General features: G+C 41.0%; 1 protein-coding gene across 1 annotated transcript; it reads left to right on the top strand.

Annotated features, from left to right (window-relative positions):
- Positions 1 to 15,799: 15,799 nt before the first annotated feature.
- Positions 15,800 to 18,212, top strand: LOC147424396 (uncharacterized). The gene is made up of 2 exons (XM_086499956.1): positions 15,800 to 15,856; positions 17,634 to 18,212. The coding sequence occupies exons 1-2, from the start codon at positions 15,800 to 15,802 to the stop codon at positions 18,210 to 18,212; spliced, it is 636 nt and encodes a 211-aa protein (XP_086356082.1).
- The last annotated feature ends 3,649 nt before the right edge of the window (positions 18,213 to 21,861 follow it).

The following is a 21,861-nucleotide window of genomic DNA, read 5'->3' as shown; positions in this document are numbered from 1 at the left end:
TGCCCATGAGGCCACAAGGACAACCCATGTACAGATATCAGCATAATATGGCACCAGCTCAAAGACCACCGATGGGTATGGAAAGACCTCAACCCATGTTGGGTCAACAACATCCATATCTAGGACATAACATAGTGCGTGTAAAGTACACGCATTCAGAAGGAGTCATACATGAACATGTTGGAATTAGGGTTGCAGAGAAACGCACACAGCTTGGATAAGACGAAGGAAGCTCAAGGCACACAATAGAGAGCGTATAACTTAGTGTGCAATGGAAAGATAGATAGCCCTAGAGTGATGGTCGTATATACAATGCTCGGGGGAAAAAACCTCCTAAAGAGGGAAAAAATACCCCGGCGGTCCTAGTGTGTTCACACACTAGGATGTGTGTTCACACACATCACTACCACATGTATATGGTAACAAATCCCCCCTGAAGTGATGTGGTGAACGAGAGCTGGCACATGAGTAAAGGGAAGTGCTATGCCATGAGGACATGATCAGCCCACAAAGGGGAGTAAGCCCAAAGCTTTGCGGAAAGCTTCAAGCTTCTCACGAGACAATGCCTTTGTGAAAAGATCTGCAAGGTTGTCCTGTGTTGGCACATAAGCCAAGCTGATATCTCCTGCTGAGAGCCTCTCCCTGACATAATGGTAATGCACCTCAATGTGCTTTGTGCGAGCATGAAAAACTGGGTTCTTCGCAACTGCCAATGCGATCTGACTGTCAGTGTAGATAGTGTTGGCAGTGTCCTGTCCAACACCCAAATCAGCCATAAGGCGTCTGAGCCATACACACTCAACCGTAGTTGTGAAGACTGTCCTGTACTCAGCCTCACAACTCGAAGTGGCCACAGTAGGTTGCTTCTTGCTCAACCATGATATACATGAACTGCCAAGCATGAAACAAAAACCACTTGTGGACACTCGCGTTTCAAAACAACCAGCCCAATCTGAGTCCGAAAAAGCATGTAAGTCTGGCTGCAATGATACTAAGGTGGCGGAAAATCCTCTTGACAGCCTGCCAATGCTTAGACCCTGGGCTATGTATAAATTTGCTGACCTGTGAGACTGCAAACTAAATATCCGGCCTCGTGTTGCATACATAAATGAGGCAACCAACAGCAGTTTGGTAAAGAGTGACATCAGCAGGATCACCAGCATCATGTAGACTCAACTTCAAACGTGTTTCCATGGGAGTGGCAATAGGTTTGCAATCCTCAAGTCCAAACTTACATAGCAATGTCTCTATGTAACTTTTCTGACACAAGGCAATACCACCATCACACTGCTTAAACTGTATACCCAAGTAATGATGCAACAGCCCCAAATCTTTCATCTTGAAAGTAGCATTCAAATCAGCCTTAAATTCGGCAATATGTCTCTCATTTGGTCCAATGATCATCAAATCATCGACATAAAGAACCACAATGAGAAGTACATCACCCTCACGCTTTACATACAATGTGCTTTCTATTGGACTATTACGAAAGCCTTGTTTGACCAAATGAGTGTCAACTTTCTCATACCAAGCACGAGGATACAAAGCCTTGTTACATTTGCACACTTTGTCCTCTTGTCCTTTTATGAAAAAACCGTGGGGCTGCGTTACATAAACTTCCTCAAATATGTCACCATTCAAGAAAGCAGTAACAATGTCTGATTGATGTACATCCCAACCAAAATGAGCTGCCAATGCACATAGAAAATGCACAGTAGTCATACGACAAGTGGGAGCAAAAGTCTCTTCATAATCTATGCCTTTTTGCTGTGCATAACCCTTTGTAACAAGTCGAGCCTTATGGCGATCAATCTCACCATCCGGCTTGCGTTTCAACTTATAAACCCACTTCGTACCAATGGCCTTTTTGCCAGGAGGCAAATCACATAAAGTCCATGTGTCATTTTCTATAAGTGCATTGTATTCTGATTGCATGGCAGCCATCCAATTGTCTGAATTCTGTGCTTCATCAAAAGACAGAGCTCATCAACATCATGTAAGCTAGACACAGCCAAAGCATAACAATCTGATGCATAAGATGCATGGCGAGAGCCTGAACGAGTACGACTAGACAAAGGTGCATCCAATTTACTGTCACGCAAAGTGTGCACCAGCCATTTTGGCATACCTCTAGCCTGCTCATTTTCAGCCCTTTCCTCATCAAGTACATCATGTACATCTGCATCAGTAATAGGCTGATCTAAAATATTTTCAGAAACCCCCATAGGCTATACATTTGCCTCATTGGAACTTGCATTCGTATTTCCACCACTGAAAAGAGGCAACAAAGTGTCATAAATGTCCTGTGAGCTTACATTATTGTCTCTAGTACATGACAGCAAGGGCTGAACAGAATCTTCCACAAACACTACATCCCAAGAAACCAGAATACGTTTTGTTTGCGGATGATACAACCTGTAACCTTTGCTTTCAGCACTATAACCAACAAAAATACGTTTGATAGCCTTATCATCCAATTTTCTGCGCTGCACTTGTGGCACCAAAGCATATGCCAAACAGCCAAAAACACGCATGTGCTCAATAGAAGTCTTTCTATCATGCCATGCTTCATATGGAGTAATAGATTGCAAAGCTTTTGTAGGGCACCTGTTAAGTACATAAGTGGCACACATGATGGCCTCAAGCCAAAAAGAATGCGGCAAAGCTTGACTTTTGACCATACATCGTGACATTTCCGTCAGTGACCTGTTTTTCCTCTCAGCAACACCATTTTGCTGAGGTGTATAAGGTAATGTACATTGGTGTTTTATCCCACGACTAGCCAGAAATGCATTAAATTCATGAGACATATACTCCCCCCCTCGATCGGAACGGAGGGTGCCCATAGTACATTTCGAGACATTTTCAGCCATAGCCAGAAATTGTTTGAAGCACATAAAAACTTCGGACTTCGCTTTAAGCGGAAATACCCATGCATTCCTGGAGTAATCATCAATGAAAGTCACGAAGTACAGGTAATTGCCCAAGGACGGAGTTTGCATGGGCCCACAAACATCACTATGCACAAGCTGCAACCTGCATGTGGCCCGAACTGAACCATCCTTTGGAAACTTAGAACGCTGCATCTTACCCAAAATACAGCCTTCACAAACATGTTTGATAGGTGCTTCAAGAGGCGGCAAAGAAGCAACCATATCAGATTTCTGCAAACGCAACAAACTGGCAAAATTCAGATGACCAAAACGTGCATACCAAAGTTTTGCATCTGAAATAGCCCTTGAATTTGCAACAGCATTTGCAAAATTTTGTCCACACTTGTCATACAAAGTGAGCTTATACAGCCCGTGGCACAAAAGCCCAGATGCAACAATTTCATCACCAAAACTAAGATCATGAACTGTACATCTGTCATCCACAAATTTGACTACAAGTCCAAGTCTAGCAAGTGCGGATACAGACAAGAGATTCTTCTTGATCCCAGGTACATAAAGTGCATCAACAAGTGTGAAGGAACTGCCATTAGCACTAGTAAGCACAATCTTTCCAACTCCTTGAACTGGATAAGAGGCATTGTTGGCACAAGTGACAGAATTCCCATGAGGGACAGACTCGAGAGAGGTAAACAATTCACTATGTGAGGTAATGTGCTTTGTAGCACCACTGTCGAAATACCACACATGTGAATCTGCAGCAACTGACAAGCATGCATCATGGACAACAGGATTGTAAGTGCACTCTGCGCTAAAAGCCCATTTGCATCAACATCAGCAACACAGTCTCCTTTCACAGAAGACTCTACAATAGCTGCATTTGTAGTGGAACCAACATTTGCAGTGGAACCACCCTCTTTCTTCTTAGCCTCTTTGGCCTTCAACTTAGGACACGACTTGATCAAGTGATCATTGGCTTTACAATAATGGCAACGCATCTTCTTTTTTCCCTTGTCACTAGAATTTCCAGACGAATTTTTGCCAGCAGCAGAAGCATTAGGAACAGAATTTTTGCCACTCGCAGCAGCAGAACCATAAGAAGTGGTTGCATTGTTGTTACCACCCTTTCTTTGAGAAGCAATAAAAGCCTGTTCAACTGCACGCTGTCTAGTCCTGTTTTTTTTGGAAAGTGACTCTTGCAACAGCAATGTGCATAATGCATCAAACTTGACAACTTCTGGATTTCCTTGGGTCATAAGTCTCCAAGTACTAGCAAAAGTCTGTTAAGAATCTGGTAAGGCATCAAGAACAGTCTGCACAAGGGAACTGTCTGAAATAACTTCACCTGCAGAAATAAGTTGCTCATTGATATCCTTGACACTAGCAAGGAAAGTGTCCATATCATCTTCCTCATGCATAATCTTCGATTCCAGCTCTTTACGCAGCAAAGCAATTTTAGCCTCATTGCGACTTGCATAAAGACCAGCAAGAATATCCCAAGCCTGTTTTGCAGATTTCGCTGAACGGATGTGAGGAACAATGGTGCGCTTCACAGACAACGCAATCAATGCATGAGCCTGTGTATCCTTTACATCCCAACGAGCTTGTTCTGTTGTAGGCAAAACAACTCTAACAGCAGAAATCCTTGCAGCAAGACCTGCAACATCCTCAACATCGCCTACATCCTCAAAAACAGGATGTACATCAATACCCTGCACAATGTTCCAAACGCCCTTTGACACAAGAACATGTTGCATCATATAAGCCCACATAGGGTAGTTGTCCCCATCCAACCTGCCTTCAGCAGCAAACATCTTGAACACATCTGTGTTGGTGTTGTCAGCCATGGTAAATGTTGCACCTGATGTGAAAACTGCCCGAAAATAGGAGAAACGGAGCGGGAACAACACGTGCTATATAGCACAAACCGTTGAAGACTGTAAGGCACCTGTTATGCAAAAAATGGCACTGATAGAAATTCTGCACAAAATGACGAAATTGCCTGTGCATACCTGCCTGTAGTGGAAACGGAGGCCGAAATGAGCCCAAATCGAAAATATGAGCTAACTGAAATCAGAGAAAGTGAGCAGGCGTGTACTGGAGCAGCTGGCGACTAAGCCCGAGAGGACGCAACCTGCTCTGATACCAATTGTTGGAATTAGGGTTGCAGAGAAACGCACACAGCTTGGAGAAGACGAAGGAAGCTCAAGGCACACAATAGAGAGTGTATTACTTAGTGTGCATTGGAAAGATAGATAGCCCTACAGTGATGGGCGTATATACAATGCTCGGGGGAAAAAACCTCCTAAAGAGGGAAAAAATGCCCCGGTGGTCCTAGTGTGTTCACACACATCACTACCACATGTATATGGTAACAGAACAAGCACTAGCGCTTGTTACACCCTATGTTGAGCCTAGTCCATCTACAGTAATGGTAGAAGGAGATTGGTATAATGCACATCCACCACCAATGGAAGAACCTGTGACATATGCTCCACCAGAGCTTGCACCAATGTATTATGTGGCTAATCAAGGTGTTAGACCTCCTATGATAAGACCCATGATTAAGTCGAGAACAGAAAACTGCCATAACTGTGGTGCAGATGATCATTGGAAAAATGAATGCCCAGAGCAGCTTGACAAAAACCTTAAGCCAATTGAAGCTTATTGCATACAATGTTGCAAAAAGGGAGGACACTTCCCGGAAGATTGTTCTAAAAATCCTTTAAACAAGGGTAAAACAATAGTGAATGTAGTCCAAGTGATACCTAGTAGCTCATTTGAGAGTGAACCGATTGTTCCAATCAAGGTAATCACTAGAGCCCAGGCTAAGAAAAAAAAACATAACTCCTCTGATGATTCGAAGAATACAAAAATTGCCTCTCAAAAGACCAAAAGAAGCAGAAGCAAAAGGTATGAGATGAGAAAGCAGAAACAAAGGGCTGAAATTGAGGAGAAAGCAAAGAATCTCTTCCAAGAAAAGGTGAAAGAAACTGGAAGTGAAATCAAAGAAACAACCGTGAAATCTAGAGGATCAATTTTGGTTGATAAAATTTTTGAGCCTATTAATGCAGTCTTGGAATCCTACCAAGCAGGACTTAAAGCAAGCCAAAACATGGAAAACAAATGGAGAAACTATCCTTCTCCAGACATGGAAGCAGTCAAGCTTGAAGCTTATCAAAATTTGGTAAGAATCATGCAAGAAATGCTGGAAAAACAAAAACCCAAGCTCAAAAGTATGGAAAAACCTGAGGAGATTGTGGTAAGAGACAATCAAGAAAATCCAAAGTGGTGGTAGAATCCCACTTTGAACCAAAAGAGCCATAATTTATTATGCCAGGCAGCGAAGGAAGAGTGGCCACGACACTTATGGTAAAAAGTTAGAGAGATCAATGATGGGAGCCTAACTCTAAAGTCAGCTCCTATAGAGGAAGTTTGGTTAGACAACCTACCTCCTAATATGTACAATCCTTGTATGGGGATTGCGGATCTGAAGCTTCAGGATTGTCTAAACCATTGACCTTGAAAACATTACCCTCTTACCTGGGAGATAACGAAGATGAATCCATAGTGTGTAAGACCACTCAAGTAAAAAGAGCGGAACAGACCCCAGAAGTAGACAACATTCATTTAATCATGTCTACACCCATCCAATGCACTCTTACTTTGGGAGAACTGTTAAAAATCAGACCGTATTTATGGAATGATCTACAAAAAACTCTAAAGAAGGTGGGATAGGGGCTAGTCGCAAAAAATTTGGGAAAATTGGAAAACGAAATGGATAACAAAGAGATTCAATCTCTTCCAATGAACAAAGTTGGAGAATATTACGAAGGGGAAGAAGGAAACACCACCCTTCTAGTGAAACATAATGACATAGAAACCATGGCAATATTGGATAGTGGGGAAGGCATAGTCATAGCCACAAAAGCAGTAGGGGAATCCTGGGGACAACAAGCCATAAGACAAACTTGAATGAAATTGCAATTGGCTGATGGACACTTTGAAAGACCATTAGGACCACTTGAAAAAAGTGATAGTAAATTCTTGCGGGATTGAATATCAACACACTTTTGCCATAGTAGACGTTGGGAAAGAACTTTTAATTACGAAATCATATTGGGAAGACCTTTCATGCGATAGGTGTAGCTCATCCAAGATTGGGAAAACAATTATCTGTACTTGAAGCAAGTGGGATCTATAACAAGGGTTAACCTAAAAGATCACACATATAGAGATGTCATGAAAACGTCCATACAAGAGTTTGATTCAGTCTCTTCGGCTAAAACTAAGCTTCCAGCTTGGTTGAACAAAGACACTCCTATTTGGATGTGCGAAGCTTCAAAAAACGGAAGCTTAAAACGAGAAGAATGTATCTTAGAAAGGGATTGCACGGACGAAGCCTATGTACCTGAACCCTTTCCAGAGCATTTGTTTGAGCCATTTGAGTGGACTCAAATTTTAGCGACAATGGATGTATGTGTGAATACGTCAATGCCTACTCAATTTTACAATAGGACGGCTATGATATAATTCCCATCCAAATGATTTTAACCCTCTCCATTGAAGATGAAATTGGGGAACCCAAGGACTTGATGAAAGCTCAACAAGTCTTTTCAGACCTCTACTACGATGCAACCGATGAGTTAGAAGAACACTCAGCTACCTCAAAAGATTTAGGGTCAGAAAAAGAACATGTGAGAGCTAAGCTACTCATGAAAGGAGGGGAGGAAAAGTTTTTTGACCTTCCTAACCAGAAACCGAGAAGACAGAAATGGTATAGACGAAAAAGAGGCCACCAGGAACGTGAAAGCTAGACCTATGCCATCAGTCTCCAGTAGAACACAGTTCCTAATGCAGATAGATGCACATGATTGTGTCAAGGACAAAATAAATGGTAGGTTTCCTTCAAACGAAAATCCAGAAATGTCGAAAACATCGAGAAAAACGAGGAAGGATACTCAAGCAAAGCCGAAAAAACAGGACAAGGAGTCAACCATGATACGAGTCGAGAGGAAAAAGAAGTATCAAGAGTTTAAAAAAGCTCTAAAGGAGATATATATGACTGAAATGGAAACCACAGAAGAGGATAGTAAAGATGTAATGAGTGTTCCATCCCATTACAAGAAATATACTCTCCAAGATTGGAAAATCATAGTTGAAACACCTGTTAGAGAACTAAGAAAACAGTGTGAGTCATACGAAGGGCTTGAAAACGCGAAAAAGATAGATTTGGTTGAACCAGGAGAAGAGCCTAAGCCTGCCTACATTGCAAATGACCTAACAAAAGAAGAAGAAGAGATTTTGGTAATCTTACTAAAAGAATACCGAAATATCTTCACTTGGTCTTACAAGGATCTCAAGGGTGTTGACCCAAAAATCTGTCAACGTACCATACCCATGAGAGATTATGTGAAACCGAGTAGACAAAGGTCATACACAAGCAATGAAACATTTTCCAGAAAGATCAAAGAAGAGATTGAAAAACTAAAGGAAGCTGAATTCATTTATGAAATTGAACACACCGATTGGGTTTCTCCCATTGTGGTAGTACCCAAGAAGAATAGAAAATTACGAATGTGTGTCAACCTCAAGAAAGTGCATGTAGCTACCATTAGAGACAACTTTCCTCTTCCAATCACTAAGCATGTTTTAGAAGGAGTTGCAGGGAAAGAAGCTTACAGCTTCTTAGATGGCTTTTCAAAATATAATCAACTTTTGGTTGACCCAAAAGATCAGCATAAAACTACTTTTGCAACGGAATGGGGTATTTTTGCCTATCGGGTTATGCCTTTTGGGTTAACTAATTATCGCGCCACCTTCCAAAGATTGATGAGCCATGCTTTTAAAGAATATCTTAGGAAATTCTTGGAAGTATATATGGATGATCTATGCATACATTCGTCAATCCGAGCTGATTATTGAACATCTCAAAAAGGTATTTGAAAAATGTAGACTTTATAGGATTTGCTAAATCCTAAAAAGTGCACATTCATGGGTAGGCAAGGAATAATTCTTGGACATAGTGTCTAAAAATGGCATAGCTACTGATATGGATAAAATTCATGTTATTGCTGATTTGCCTAGACCAACAACAGTAGAAGGGATTCAAGCCTTCATGGGACATTGTGAATATTATAGACGGTTCATTTACATATACGCTATAATTGTAAAACCCATGTATAGCCTTATTACACACTTTGAATGGACTGAGGCATGTGAAGAATCCTTCATGAAGCTTAAGCAAGCTCTCAAATTCAGTTCCGATATTGAAAACACCAGATTGGAATAAGATATTCCACATACATGTAGATGCTTCCAATTTTACCATAGGGTGTATACTAGCTCAACCAGGAGACGGAAAATTTGATTTTCCTATTTCTTATGCTAGCCTACAGTTGAACTGGAATTTGATTTCACTGTAGTTGTGAAAGAGGGCACTACTCATCAAAGAGCAGATCATTTGTCTAGGATTGTTTCAAGGGAATCACCTAAAGGAGTAGACGATGATCTACCAGATGCATATGTGTTCTCCGTGGAAATGATACATCGATGGTCGGAAAATATGGTATCATTGATGACCATGGCTCAAGTGGATTCACAAATACCACTTCCTATTACAATCGGATTAATTGAGCAATCGGCTATGTATCAATTACTAGCTGGTAGGCTATACAAAAGAAACCAAGATGGAATATTGCTCTTGTGCATTAATCCTGAAGAGAAAAACCAATACCTAAGTCGAGCACATATTACCATAATAGGACTTCACTTTGCGAAAGACCAAACTATGCGACGAATTTTGAGACTTGGAGTATTTTGGCCAACTATGAGGAGTGATGTTTGCTCTTTTATAAAGGATTGTCCTCAATGTCAAAAATAGACACCCATATCTCATGTAACATTGTTTCAAATGTCACCCGTTCCTAAGTGAAGTAACTATCTAGTCACTTACTTATCAAGCCAAACATTTCCTGAGGATCTGAGTAAATGCCGTCAAAGAGCAATTGAAACAGTAGTAAAAGACTATGCTCTTATGGGAAACCAATTGTATCGGAGAGGTAAGAATCAACATTTGCGTCTTTGTGTAAATGAAGACGAATATATTCCGATTACAGAACAAGCACATGCTAGATTAGCTGGAGGTCACTTTTCTAGTGAGACCACCGCAAGAGCAATCTTAATGGCATGCATATGGTGGCCAACACTTTTTGCAGATGCCAAAGAATATGTTTGAAGGTGTGATGCTTGTCAACGAGTAAAAAGGCCAACACGACTAGATAGCATGCCGTTAAGACCAATGATGGGAGCTAGAGCTTTTGCAAAATGGGATATAGACTTTGTTGGGCCAATACAACCACCTGCTTATAAAACCCAAGCTCAATATATCATTGTAGCTACGGACTATTTGACTAAGTGGGCCGAGGCTAAAGAACTCAAAAGAATGATGCCAGAACCACTACCGCATTCTTATATCAGTATGTATTCACAAGATATGGACTGCCAATAGAAATTTTCAGTGATAGAGGAACTCATTTCCTTAATGAGGTAATCGAGTATCTGCTTAATGAATTTATGGTCATCCATAACTAATCAGCTCCCTATCACCCACAAGCCAACGGACAAGCTGAGCATACGAATAAGATTCTTAGCTCGGTATTGACTAACTGGCTAGTTCAGGAAGGACAGACTGGGAAATGAACTTTCATGCAGGTCTATGGGCTTTTCGAGTTTCATTCAAAACAGCTTTAAATGCTACACCCTTTAACCTTGTTTATGGTCTTATGCTATATTGCCAATAGAATTTCTATTGCCAGCACTAGGGGTAGCTAAGGATCTTGAGTGGACTGGACATGAATTGTCAAAAAGACTTGAAGATTTAGAAAAGCTAGATGAGCAAAGGCTAACTACTGTAGCTCACATCTATGCACAAAAGCGGAAACAAAAACAGTTTTTTGATTCCCATCTAATTACAAAAATCTTCAGAAAGGGGGACTTAGTTATCTTCTCCGTCCTATCGACAAGAAAATGCTACAAGTAGCATGCAAGGAGTCAGGCAAATTTGGGTACCAAAAGCACAGCTTAAGGACAAGCCGAATCAAATCTGGGTGCGCAAACCATCATTGACAATACCAAAGACGGTTCCAAGGGTCAAAACATAGAGACGAGTATCTCCGAGTAAGGAACCTAACACGAAATGGATTTGGAAGAAAAAGGAGCACTTATCTTCTCCGCAAACTGGAAAATAAATCAAGCAGTGGAGAGTTAACTCTCAGAAACCTCAACCACACCATTCTGACCAAGCCAAACCAAGATACCAATGGCAGGTAAAAGCTCAATAACAGTCATTGTTGATGCCAAAAGCTCATGAAATCAGCGTTCTAAAGCATCTTGATGGCACAATCAAGCAAAGAGCACACAAGCTACAAGATTTGCTCTTTGGAAGACAGCATCAGCAAACCTCGACATCAGAAACCCTTGAGTTAATTACTCAAGACCCAACTCTTGCATAGCATAATGGTTTGAATTGCATTGATCTTCAAAGCATGGTAGATCTAACCAAGGCTATGTATAGACACGATTGTTCAACCCATGCACACAGTCGTCCCAGAGCATGCCATCTAGGAGGGATGGAAGAGTACTAAATAATTAAGGGCAATGTTTGAAGAGGGAGGAAAAAAGTTTGATGTTAACGTGTGATTTTTTGCAAAATTACCTAACAATGCCCTTAGAATTCATCAATACGGAAAATTTAACTGATAATATTGCCTCGATGAGTGTAAATAGTGTATATAATGTCAAAAAATCATTAAAAATAGTCCTTTTTTGTTATTTTTCATCATTTTTCTTGGTATTGACTCTTAAAAATGGAGCAATCCAACAAAAAACAATAAAGTTGTGTTTTTCAATGGATTTTTTTAAATTATTAGATTTTTACTTTGCTTTTTTAGCGCATTTTGTTATTTTCTTTGAATTTTCTAACAAACACGTCAAAAATTAATAATAAATAGCAACGGATCTCAGATGGAAAAATTGAAGACACGGTGGTGATCAGAAAGACAACATGGTGGTGATCAGAAAGACAAGGTGGATCAGCATAAAATATTTCAATCAAATCGGCAGATGGAAGCGGGAAGCCTAAATTAGGTGGCCAGACCTACTTTTGCAGAATTCTTGCAGAATGAGCTACAGGGATCCGATTGGGAAAATTTTGAGTAACATATATTTCACGATCTAGTAGGACTAACAAGGGAATCTGGGAAAAGTTGGTTCGGGAAGTCCGAGTATAGATACCCAAGGTATGCTAAAATCACCTCATTTCCACCTGTTGCATTTGGAGAGAGAGCTTTTGATCCTCTTCGCGCGTATTTTTCGGAGCCCACATTACCTGTCTTCAGCGCCGTCTCACACGAGACATGAGGGTTGAGTTCTTTACTCATCAATGCTCCATTTTGTACGGTCGGGAGCTAGTCTAAACCCCTAGAAAAAACCCTAGAATCCGAGCAGTGCACGAAGACCTACGACCAAAAATCGACCATAGCAGCCTGTCAGCTCAACCAAATCGAATGAGATTTGAATTGTAGCATGCCCTAACATAGTACGACACTTCTATACCAAGAGTTGACCATTCGGCAAGAGTCGAGGGGGTCCCAAATAGAAAAGCTAGATTTTTGGCAAATTCCAGAATTGGATTCTGACTCCACAGACAGCTTACCTATGAGGTCTATATACAATGCATATGATTGGTTTCATGAAATCGATCAAGCCAAGCCCTCGAAAAGCATAAAACGGCTCGAAGATTACAAAGCATCAAATTCGATATACGAGGTTAAATTGACTCCAAATGGACCAAAATTGGATGAGTAGCTTCATGACTATGTTGCGGAAAAGTCCATAGCCTCAAAAGTAACTAACTAACTCTACAGGCCATGTAGTCACAAAAAATCAAAGATTTCAGAGTCGACAAAGCACAAAGTGATGTCGGCAAGACCAAAATTTACCAAATTCAATTTAGGACTTGTGTTAGGTGTATAGAATGTGTGTAGGTCAAAATTTACAAGTTTTGCAAGAAAATCTTGACTATTGTAAATAATCGCGATTATTTACTTTTGCACTATTTTGGCTTGAAAATTGCATCATCACCTCACCTATCACTTGTACACACCTACTACATGCCAAATTTCAAGTATGAGCCAAAATGATCAAATATAACTTGGAAAATTGCCAAAAAATGCAAAGAAGTCCTTGCAAGTCAAATTCTGAATTATGAGCCATATTTTTTGATCCAAATCACCTCATATCACATACACAAGGTCTAGACCATGCCAAGAACCAAGTTGTACCAAAAAATGTTTATTTTGGTAGAAAAGTTAATAATCATAATTATTTACTTTTTGGCCAAAAAGGGAGAAATTTGCAACTTTGCTATCATAGATCCAAAGTACATGATGTCCTAAGCCCACAAGCCAAGTTTGAACAAATTTGGAGCTCAAAATCTCAAAATCTCTTTACATCTACAATTTCAGAGACCTAAAGCCTAAATCTGACACCATTTTCACCCTGTGCATCCAAATGAGCCCACTTTTCACTCAAAGTATCTATTTGGTATATACTTCAAGCCTATAATATCAACATTTTCAAAACGTTGAAAAAATTACTTAGCTGTAAATAATCGCCATTATTTACTTTTGTTGCAATTTTTTGTTTGGACTTCATAATTTTGTTCTTTACATGTTTTTATACATCTATGCATGTTCAAAAGTTGATTTAAAGCAAATTGAACCAAATTTGTCAGTATTTTAGATTGAAGGACATTTCAAAGAAAAACTGTCAAATTTGCTAGCTTTGACACTCTATTCACTCAACAGGAGCCATGCAAGCCGCAGAGAGGGCCAAGAAGAAGCTCTCACAAAAGGAGAAGCTGCAAGAGCTACCACCATACCAACTGGACCCCGATTCAATCAAGAATGCCTAAGCGACCTACCTGTCAAAGGAACAGCTTGAAGAGCATAACACAATAGTGTTCACAGGAAGACTCAAGAGCAAAGAAGGACATCAGGTAGAACTGCAACTTCAACCAAAAGAAGGCTATGATGTCGCCACAAAGCCCGAGACCAAAGAAGCCAACAGAAGGCTTGGGCTCAGAGATTTTTACGAACAAGAGCCATGTGTTGTGGACTTTCAAAAAGCTTATGAGCTCTTGTCCACGATCAAAGAAGATGGAACTGCCCAAATCTTTGACCAGTAGGGGAACAAAGTCGAAGTGGTGATAACAAAAGAGATAGTGGCAGAAGCTCTTAGACTGCCAATAGAAGGAATGACAATGAGGGCAAGAGATAGAAAGACGGCAAGAACCTTTACCAAGGAAACAGTCGGCGTTGCCACATTTGTCGACCTCATCCAAAAACAAGTGGAAGAGCCCGCAAGATTGTACCACTAGCACTTCCACTTCCTCGCCAAGAGACTGCTAAGGTATACGACACCTAATCATGCGGTTGCCACAACATTTACACAAGCTCTCAAGTCAACAACCAGGCAACCAATTAACCATGCACATTATGTTTTGTCCACATTGAAGGGGACAAGAAAGAGGAAAAAATAACATATCTGGGAGCACCAGAGGTTCTAACCAGGATTGCCTACCATGCTATCGGCATGGCCGACAACTTGGCGCCTGGCCAGATCAGAACACTTGGATAGTGTCAGCACAACCTTCCCCTCAAGCTACAAGATCAACCAAGAGAACATACAAGTCTAACGAAGAGTCTGCTGAGAGCTCACCAGAACGGCATACTCAAATAATGAGGAAAAAAGAGTGCGAAGGAGATGAAAAGAAAAGCCGTGGCAGCTCATCAGGAGGAACCGATACAAAAATAATCCAGGTTTGAAAGAGAAAAGCACTCTAACGAATGCAACCGCCAAGCACAAGGCAAGGACCCAACAAAGTGGGTACCCATTGAACTCAAAGGGGGAAGAACAAAGCACCATGCCAGGAAACAAGCCGAAGACCCCACAGAATTACTAGAAAAAATGTATCAGAAAGTAGAAGCTTTGAAGCTGAGAGAAGCCCAAGAAGCGGAATGGAAATCTAAAGAGGTGGTGGAGCAGCAAAAGCAAGCATAGGAAGCAACTGCACAAGGAGAAGCACAGCATGATCAAGGTGACATGTCTCCACGACCTTCTTCACCTGCTTCAAAATAACATGATCACCCCATCCTGAGCCCACCACCTTTACCAGCAAGTAAATCCACAGAACCTGAGCCTACCAAGGAGACAAAGCTTGAACAAAGAGAAGCAGTTGAATCTGCTCAACAGGCAACTGAATCTACACAAGAGCGACAAAAAGAGCAAGACAAAGAGCCAAAAAGGGCAGCGAGTCCTGCACCAAAGGACAACACAAAGTTTGAGCAAACAAGAGAAAAGGAGTCTGAGGAAACACATTCTACCTCAACACAGCAAGAAAAGATTGAGGCATCCACGAAGCCTCAGGATGACACAACAGAAGAAGATCAACCACCACAGCCTCAAGGGCAACAACAACCAGCCACCATGACGTAGCCAAAAGATACACAAGAGACTGCAGAAACATCTAGGTAGCTAGCCAGAAATGAAGATTGGCAATCAAACGATGAAGTGATCTTGAAAGTCAACGAGTATGCCAAGCAAACGCAGGACATGACGAAAGACTCAGAACATCAGCACTTAGCCGTAGCACAAAGGCCAAAGAATTAGAGATGGTGATTGACGCACTCACGGCCAGAAACACAAGAAGAGGCAAGAACTTCAGACCAGTCTCACAGATAGAGATCCCCTCAGTTTCATTCGCTGAGATGGAGACATAGCCAGCAAAAGAGCTAGGTGGCGAGGAGGAATTTCAAGTACAAATAACAGAAACAGATACAATACCAATGGTTCATTTGTCAACGGCAGAGGAGGATGCACTGAAGGAAAAGACTACACAAGAGGTAGATGAGTAGTGGAAGGCAGCGATGGATTGGGAGTTGAGAGTTCTTCACTCCGTCAACGTTACTCAACTCACTCCCAATCAAATCAATGCGCAATGGCACCAGCAATCCCTGCCCTACCCTTTGATAAAGGTGGAGTTGCTCTAAGTCAAAGAGAGACTTTACAAAGACATGCAGGTAGAAGGCACAGATCAAGACAACCCAAAGTGGAGGCTGAGTTGGTTGAACAAGAATTCAAGGTATTTGATTCTGTTCACAAGAGCACCTGCGGCCCTCAAAAGGATCCTACTAATTTCTGTCACGTACCAAGAGTAAGAACCTAGCAAGCACATGAGGCACTAACAAAGAAGCGACCAACTTGGCTGAACTACCCAAGATTGCCTGCTCCAAAAAAGGAACAGCCGATCGAAGAGTACATGGTGAAAACCCTAACGGGCGCCATGTCCTTCTTCAAAAGTCTTTCGGATCTATCATGTGCGATGCTATATAAAATTTACCGAATGCTGCTCACTTGCATCAAAGTATTCCATGAGCCAGAGCAAGCAGGCACCCCGTGGATGTCATTCCTCGAGGGTTATAAAGGTTTGTGCTATGATCTCAGTGGCCACCCTTCCGAAGAAGTCCTCTATGGCTTCTATGCCAGGTGTATGTTCTTACCTTCACACAATATGTTGGCGTTTGAGAAGCGTTCTACAAAGGGTTCTTCACTTGGCAAACGAAGATACTTAGGCCATTAATTAGCAACCTGACATCAAGATTTGTAGGCTACTCCATAGTAGAGCTGGGCACTAAATGTGCTTAAAGACCGCCTCGCCAGCCCCGTCAACCCGAAGACTACTTCAGTCCATAAAGGTGTGTCAAGGGACGACACAGGTGATGAGGGGGGGAATGTTAGCAGCAAGCCAACACGGATACCATTTTTGGAGCTCTTATTTTATTTTTTATAAATCGAGAATATTGTAACTCCTATTTTTCGGTAAAACCTTGTAATTAATATGCCGGGGCTACAAACTTCCAGATTGTATCAACCTATCTTTAGTTAGAGCTCCCAAATTATTAGTTTGACCACCAAAAACCTTGGCTAAGGTATAAAAGCCAATTTTTGTAAGTTATTATTAAGATTTGGATAATGAAATACACAGCGTGAGCTAACAGTGCTCACTTCTCTCCTTCTCGCACTTCCTACTCCCTCTTTGGTTGTCACATTGGAGCCGCGTTTGTTGCATTGCAATCGCAGGTAAGAGCTTTACGCATTGGCGTAAACACATCACAATATTTCGTAGCTTTTGGCGTCGCCGACCCGCGGCCTAATTTTATCATAAGTAGGAATTTACACTTCAAAATCAAAAAGTAAATTCAAAATCAAAAAGTAAGCATAGGCGAGGTATTGGGGCATCATTACTAAGCATTTAGGCGCATTTTGGGTCAAAAACAACTAGGTTAAAAACCCACTACTATTGATAATTGCGATTTGGCACTTGACCTAAAGTGAAATTTGAGACCGTAAGCATGTGTGCTTAGGTCTTATATACATGTCCTAGAAGTTTCGTTACGTTTGGATGTCATTTGGTGTTGTAACAGATGTGATTTGTTTGTCGATGAGCGATTGGTTTTTGGTGATTTCAGTCACTTGAGTGTAGCTTGAGTTAGATGCGAGTTGTTTGTTGTTTTTTGAGAGATTGACAACCTCTTGTAGCCTCTACGCACTAGTCGAGTCAGCTTCGTCCCATGGATTGGCATTTTAATCGTGGTTCTCACTAAATGTGCAATAAGATAGGATAGTGAGGTTAGGAACCCGTCCAGCACAGGCTTATCCACCGACATTTGCTCCCGATGCAGAGCAGATGTAGAATCGATTTTTCATTTATTCATAAATTGTCCCCAATCGGATGTCATCATGTCCCCTATAAGATATGTTCTTAAAAAGACTGTCTCTTGGAAGCAACTTCTGATAGGAGATTCCATAGGTATCTTGACCTGCTATTGGAATCAAACGAGGGCTGAATTCTTTTGGATCATTTGGAAATTGAGAAACAATTATGTGTCTAATGAGGCTTACCAGGCTCCAAGCCTAAGAACTCTTTTTGTGGATTTTAATCTGCAGGTCTTCAAACTGGAAATCAATGAAGTCAATATTTACTATTTGAGGAAGGGGATTATCAAAGATGTGGAGAAAGCTCACATGGAAATGGATGATGAGGACCTCGAGCTTCCCTTCAACAAGAGAAAACTATTGGAAATAAAGAACATGTTGGCTGCTAATCAAGAAGCCTCTCGGGAGGCGTTTAAGGCTGTGTCCAAAGCTGGAAACTCCATGGAAAAGATACATGGCATGATCAATGCTCTAAAAGAGTAATCTATGTTGTATGTTGTAGTTGGGTGGCACTACAATCCATGTTGTATATGGTCCGCACTTTTGTCTATGATGTATATGGTCAACAATTCATTATGTTTTGTATCAAGGCAATGTTTTGTAAAGAGGGAGAGTCTCCCTGGTTATGGTATGGTCTCGGACATGAGAGTCATGGAATACAGGATTGCTCCGATGTAATTTGTCTTCTCTCTTCTCTTAATATAAAGTGCACTACTTTGTTGGAAAATAAAAATTATTATTTTTTGTACATATTGTTGAGTTGAAAGGGTCACATATTCACATGCACAAATTCCAATGCTTTTTGGTAAGGAAGTAACCAGAAGTCACTAGAACCTAGAAATTTACAACCGTTTGAGGTTGGTTGTAGAGAGGTGCAAGAAAATTGGACTTCTGTGCAATTTCTCCATGTAGTCGTAAAGTTGCGGTTTTGCAAAAGCTACAATGAGCTTGTCGAAATATAGCAACAAAAATATTCTATGCAAGAGTATAATGGCCCTTCATCGAGTCCCTTTCAAAAGAAGTTTTGAAGTAACACAAGAGAAATGTTTGAATTTCTTTTTACAATCCACAAATGCGATCAAGGGTGTAGATCCACTGCTCAAAAATAGATGCTTAGCTTTGATTGTGTTGTCATAGGCAAGGGATATGCAGTTGGCTACATTGGTGAGCTAGTGAGAATGCTATCCAATGCATACTTCCAAGCTCAATCCCCTTACCAATTGAAACACTTATCTTCCCCTAACTCCCTAAGTATTTCCCATCAATGCTTAGCTTTCCCATCAAGCTTTATCCACTTGGGAGTGGTGGGAAGTAGCACCACACTCTTTGGGTGAAGTCCTCTTTAAAGCATTGCTTAAATGGTTCCCCCACTAATGAAACCCTAATTCGCTTGTAAGCACAACCTATTGATGACCCCAATGGGCACGAAAAGGCATGCATAAGGTAAACTTCATGAATTCTTTAATTGAAAGCATAAACATGATTAACGAGACCTTAATGAAGAAGAGAAAGATTTATTTCTATTGCAAAGGCTAAACCTCTATGCATAAGAGAGCATGAAAAAGTCAAAGGTAATACATACCAAGGAATAGAGGGTGCAAGCTATGGTGCCTTGTTGGAGCTCGTCTTGGTGACTGGTAAAGCTATGGTGACTTCTTGGTGCTCCGAAAGCTCCAAGTTTCCATGCAATGGGAGTGCAATAAGCTCAAGAGCATTGAAATCCTTAAAACGATTAGCGTTTTTAAAACAATGGGTGTAAAATCTAGGGTTGGCAAAGCTAGTTCATTTTGCCCCAATCGTCCACATTTTGCCTTTGTGACCAAAAGCAAATACTCCAAGGGTTCCCCTTGCCTTCCTCTCATCATTGATGTACAAAATTATGGTTCTGTTACAATGACTTCAAAAACAATTAAGATCCATAGTGGATAGCATCCCAAATTAGGGTAAGAAGTGGCAAAGGTTACCAGAATGTATAAAAAATGTGAATATTCATTGGAGCTTTGTAACCTAATTCATCCCTTGGGCTCCACTTTATGCTTTAGGAGCTTTGCCTGACTTCTAGTAGTTCATCCACAAGTCTTTGTGGATAGTCCTGTGTGTTGGCAAGTGCACAACTCCCCTCTATTGAATCTCAACTATATAAGTTGCTTTACTTGGAAGAAGCAAGGGGTGCATCCCATCGCTTGTGCTGAGTCACACAAAAGAGTTGTAATGCCTTGTTAGACGACTTGGTTTTGAGCATAGCATATGAGAATTGATTCTCTCCAATGAACTTTACTATTGTTTGCTTCCAATGAAGTACTCTTTATTTTGTCAAGTTTGCCAACGTCTTTCAAAAGCAGATTGATAGTATTTGCACCGCATGGTACCCATGTTAAGTCCGGATACTTTGCTTGAATTGCAAGACTTGCACCTTTGTAATTTGCAGCATTGTTGGTGACGATGGCTGTCACATTCTTTGGCCCTCTAGCTTTTGATATAGCACGTTCATAGATCTTTGAAAGGAAGGGAATGGTTTTTTCCTTCAAGGATGTGTCAATGGCTTCTAAAAATACTGACCCTCGGAGACGAATATTAAATATCCAAGGTGTAGAGACAAACCTTTTCGGTTTTAAAAAACTTGAAGAACCTATGAAGGTTATCCTTAGGCAAGTAAGCGAAGGAAGTAGTTTAGCTTCCCCCTTTTTTGGCCTACCCAAAGGGGGAAGGCTATAGAGATGGCTCTATCTGTTGATGAAATGGGGTCTCTGCTGGCGCTCACATCTTCTGAAAGTATTGAAAACACTTTCACGATCCCCAAATATTATCAAGTAATGCTAAGAAATTCTTTAAAAGTAGAACCCATGAGTGACAGAAGTGGCTTCTTCTTCAAATTCGACATGGCAAACAAGCAAGATAATGTGAGCCTGCACCTCACAGTCCCTATGATGAAAGGAGACTTTATTGTGATGATATCATCTTTCAGCTACGCAATTCCATACCTTATGGGTTGGTACAACCTTATCAATCCTTCTTCTGCCCAACATGTCAGAACTAGTCAAACTAATGCGAATGCGGAGTGGGCCAGGTAGGGCAATGATAGCGTCGTTCTGACAGAACAAGTGGTCATATTCTTTTTGGTGGAATCAAATGGGGATATACATGGACATCACAAACGGCTACATCATAGTTTCATTGGCCAAAGTTTTGTACAGAAAGATGAGCCTTGGATCCTGGTCCTATGATACAGCTCGACACCCTGGTGTGGTGGTCTATAAAAAAAATTTGGTTGGCAGTGCAGAACTTTTTAGTGGTTTTCTCAAGGCGTGAGTTGTCAAAAATGAGATGGACGAAGCTCCTAAAGATATATTTCATGTTTTTTAAATGATTTCACATAATCTGATGGCTCTCGCAAGTCCCCTTTTCTCCAAAGTAGTAACGTGAGAGGTGAAGTTTAACTAGAAGCGGGGGGGACAAGCTGCCAAAGAAGGCACATAATCTCTGGGCTCTGTCTTCTCTCTGTACCTTTTTTTATTTTAGCATGAGTAGAGGAGCGAGTCGGCCATGTCATTGTAGTAGAGGCTTATCTACTTGGTGGGGTTGTGGGCCCCAATGGAGAAGATAATGCCAGTGTCGAGGTTAAACTGCTAGATATGGGTGACGGGGTGTTGAGCTTGAATTCATCGATGGTTGCCTTTATAAGTTATTGTAACTGATAAGTTTGACGCCTTAGGATTCAGCACTAGGTGCAATACACGAGCTCCACACGTGCACATATATGTTAGCTTTGTGAGCATAATGTTTGTGTATTGTAGGTCAATCAATGCATCATTTGCATGTATGCATGCAAAAATTGGAGTGCAATGGAAGTAGTACAAATCAAATTTTAGCATCCCTCATCCAAATAGATTGCATAGCACGAGCCTACATCTAGGCAACATTGAAGGGAGAAAAATTAAGGTTCTCCAAGTTTTGAGGTTGGAAAATATACAAGAAGTTGCAAAGATGACAGGTTGGAAGGAGTTATAAATGTAGGGTGGCTACTTGTGCTCACCTTGGAAGATTTGAGACGTGATGAGCTAGTTGGCTGGAAAAGTTGTTAATCTTTGAGTGTTGGGATCCAAAGTGCACAATTTTAGTAGGTGGCTAGGGA

Source organism: Adiantum capillus-veneris, chromosome 25 (genome assembly GCF_014529385.1).
Source record: "Adiantum capillus-veneris isolate H3 chromosome 25, ASM1452938v2, whole genome shotgun sequence".
Classification (NCBI taxonomy): Eukaryota; Viridiplantae; Streptophyta; class Polypodiopsida; order Polypodiales; family Pteridaceae; genus Adiantum; species Adiantum capillus-veneris.
This window is presented reverse-complemented; position numbering and strand designations above follow the sequence as displayed.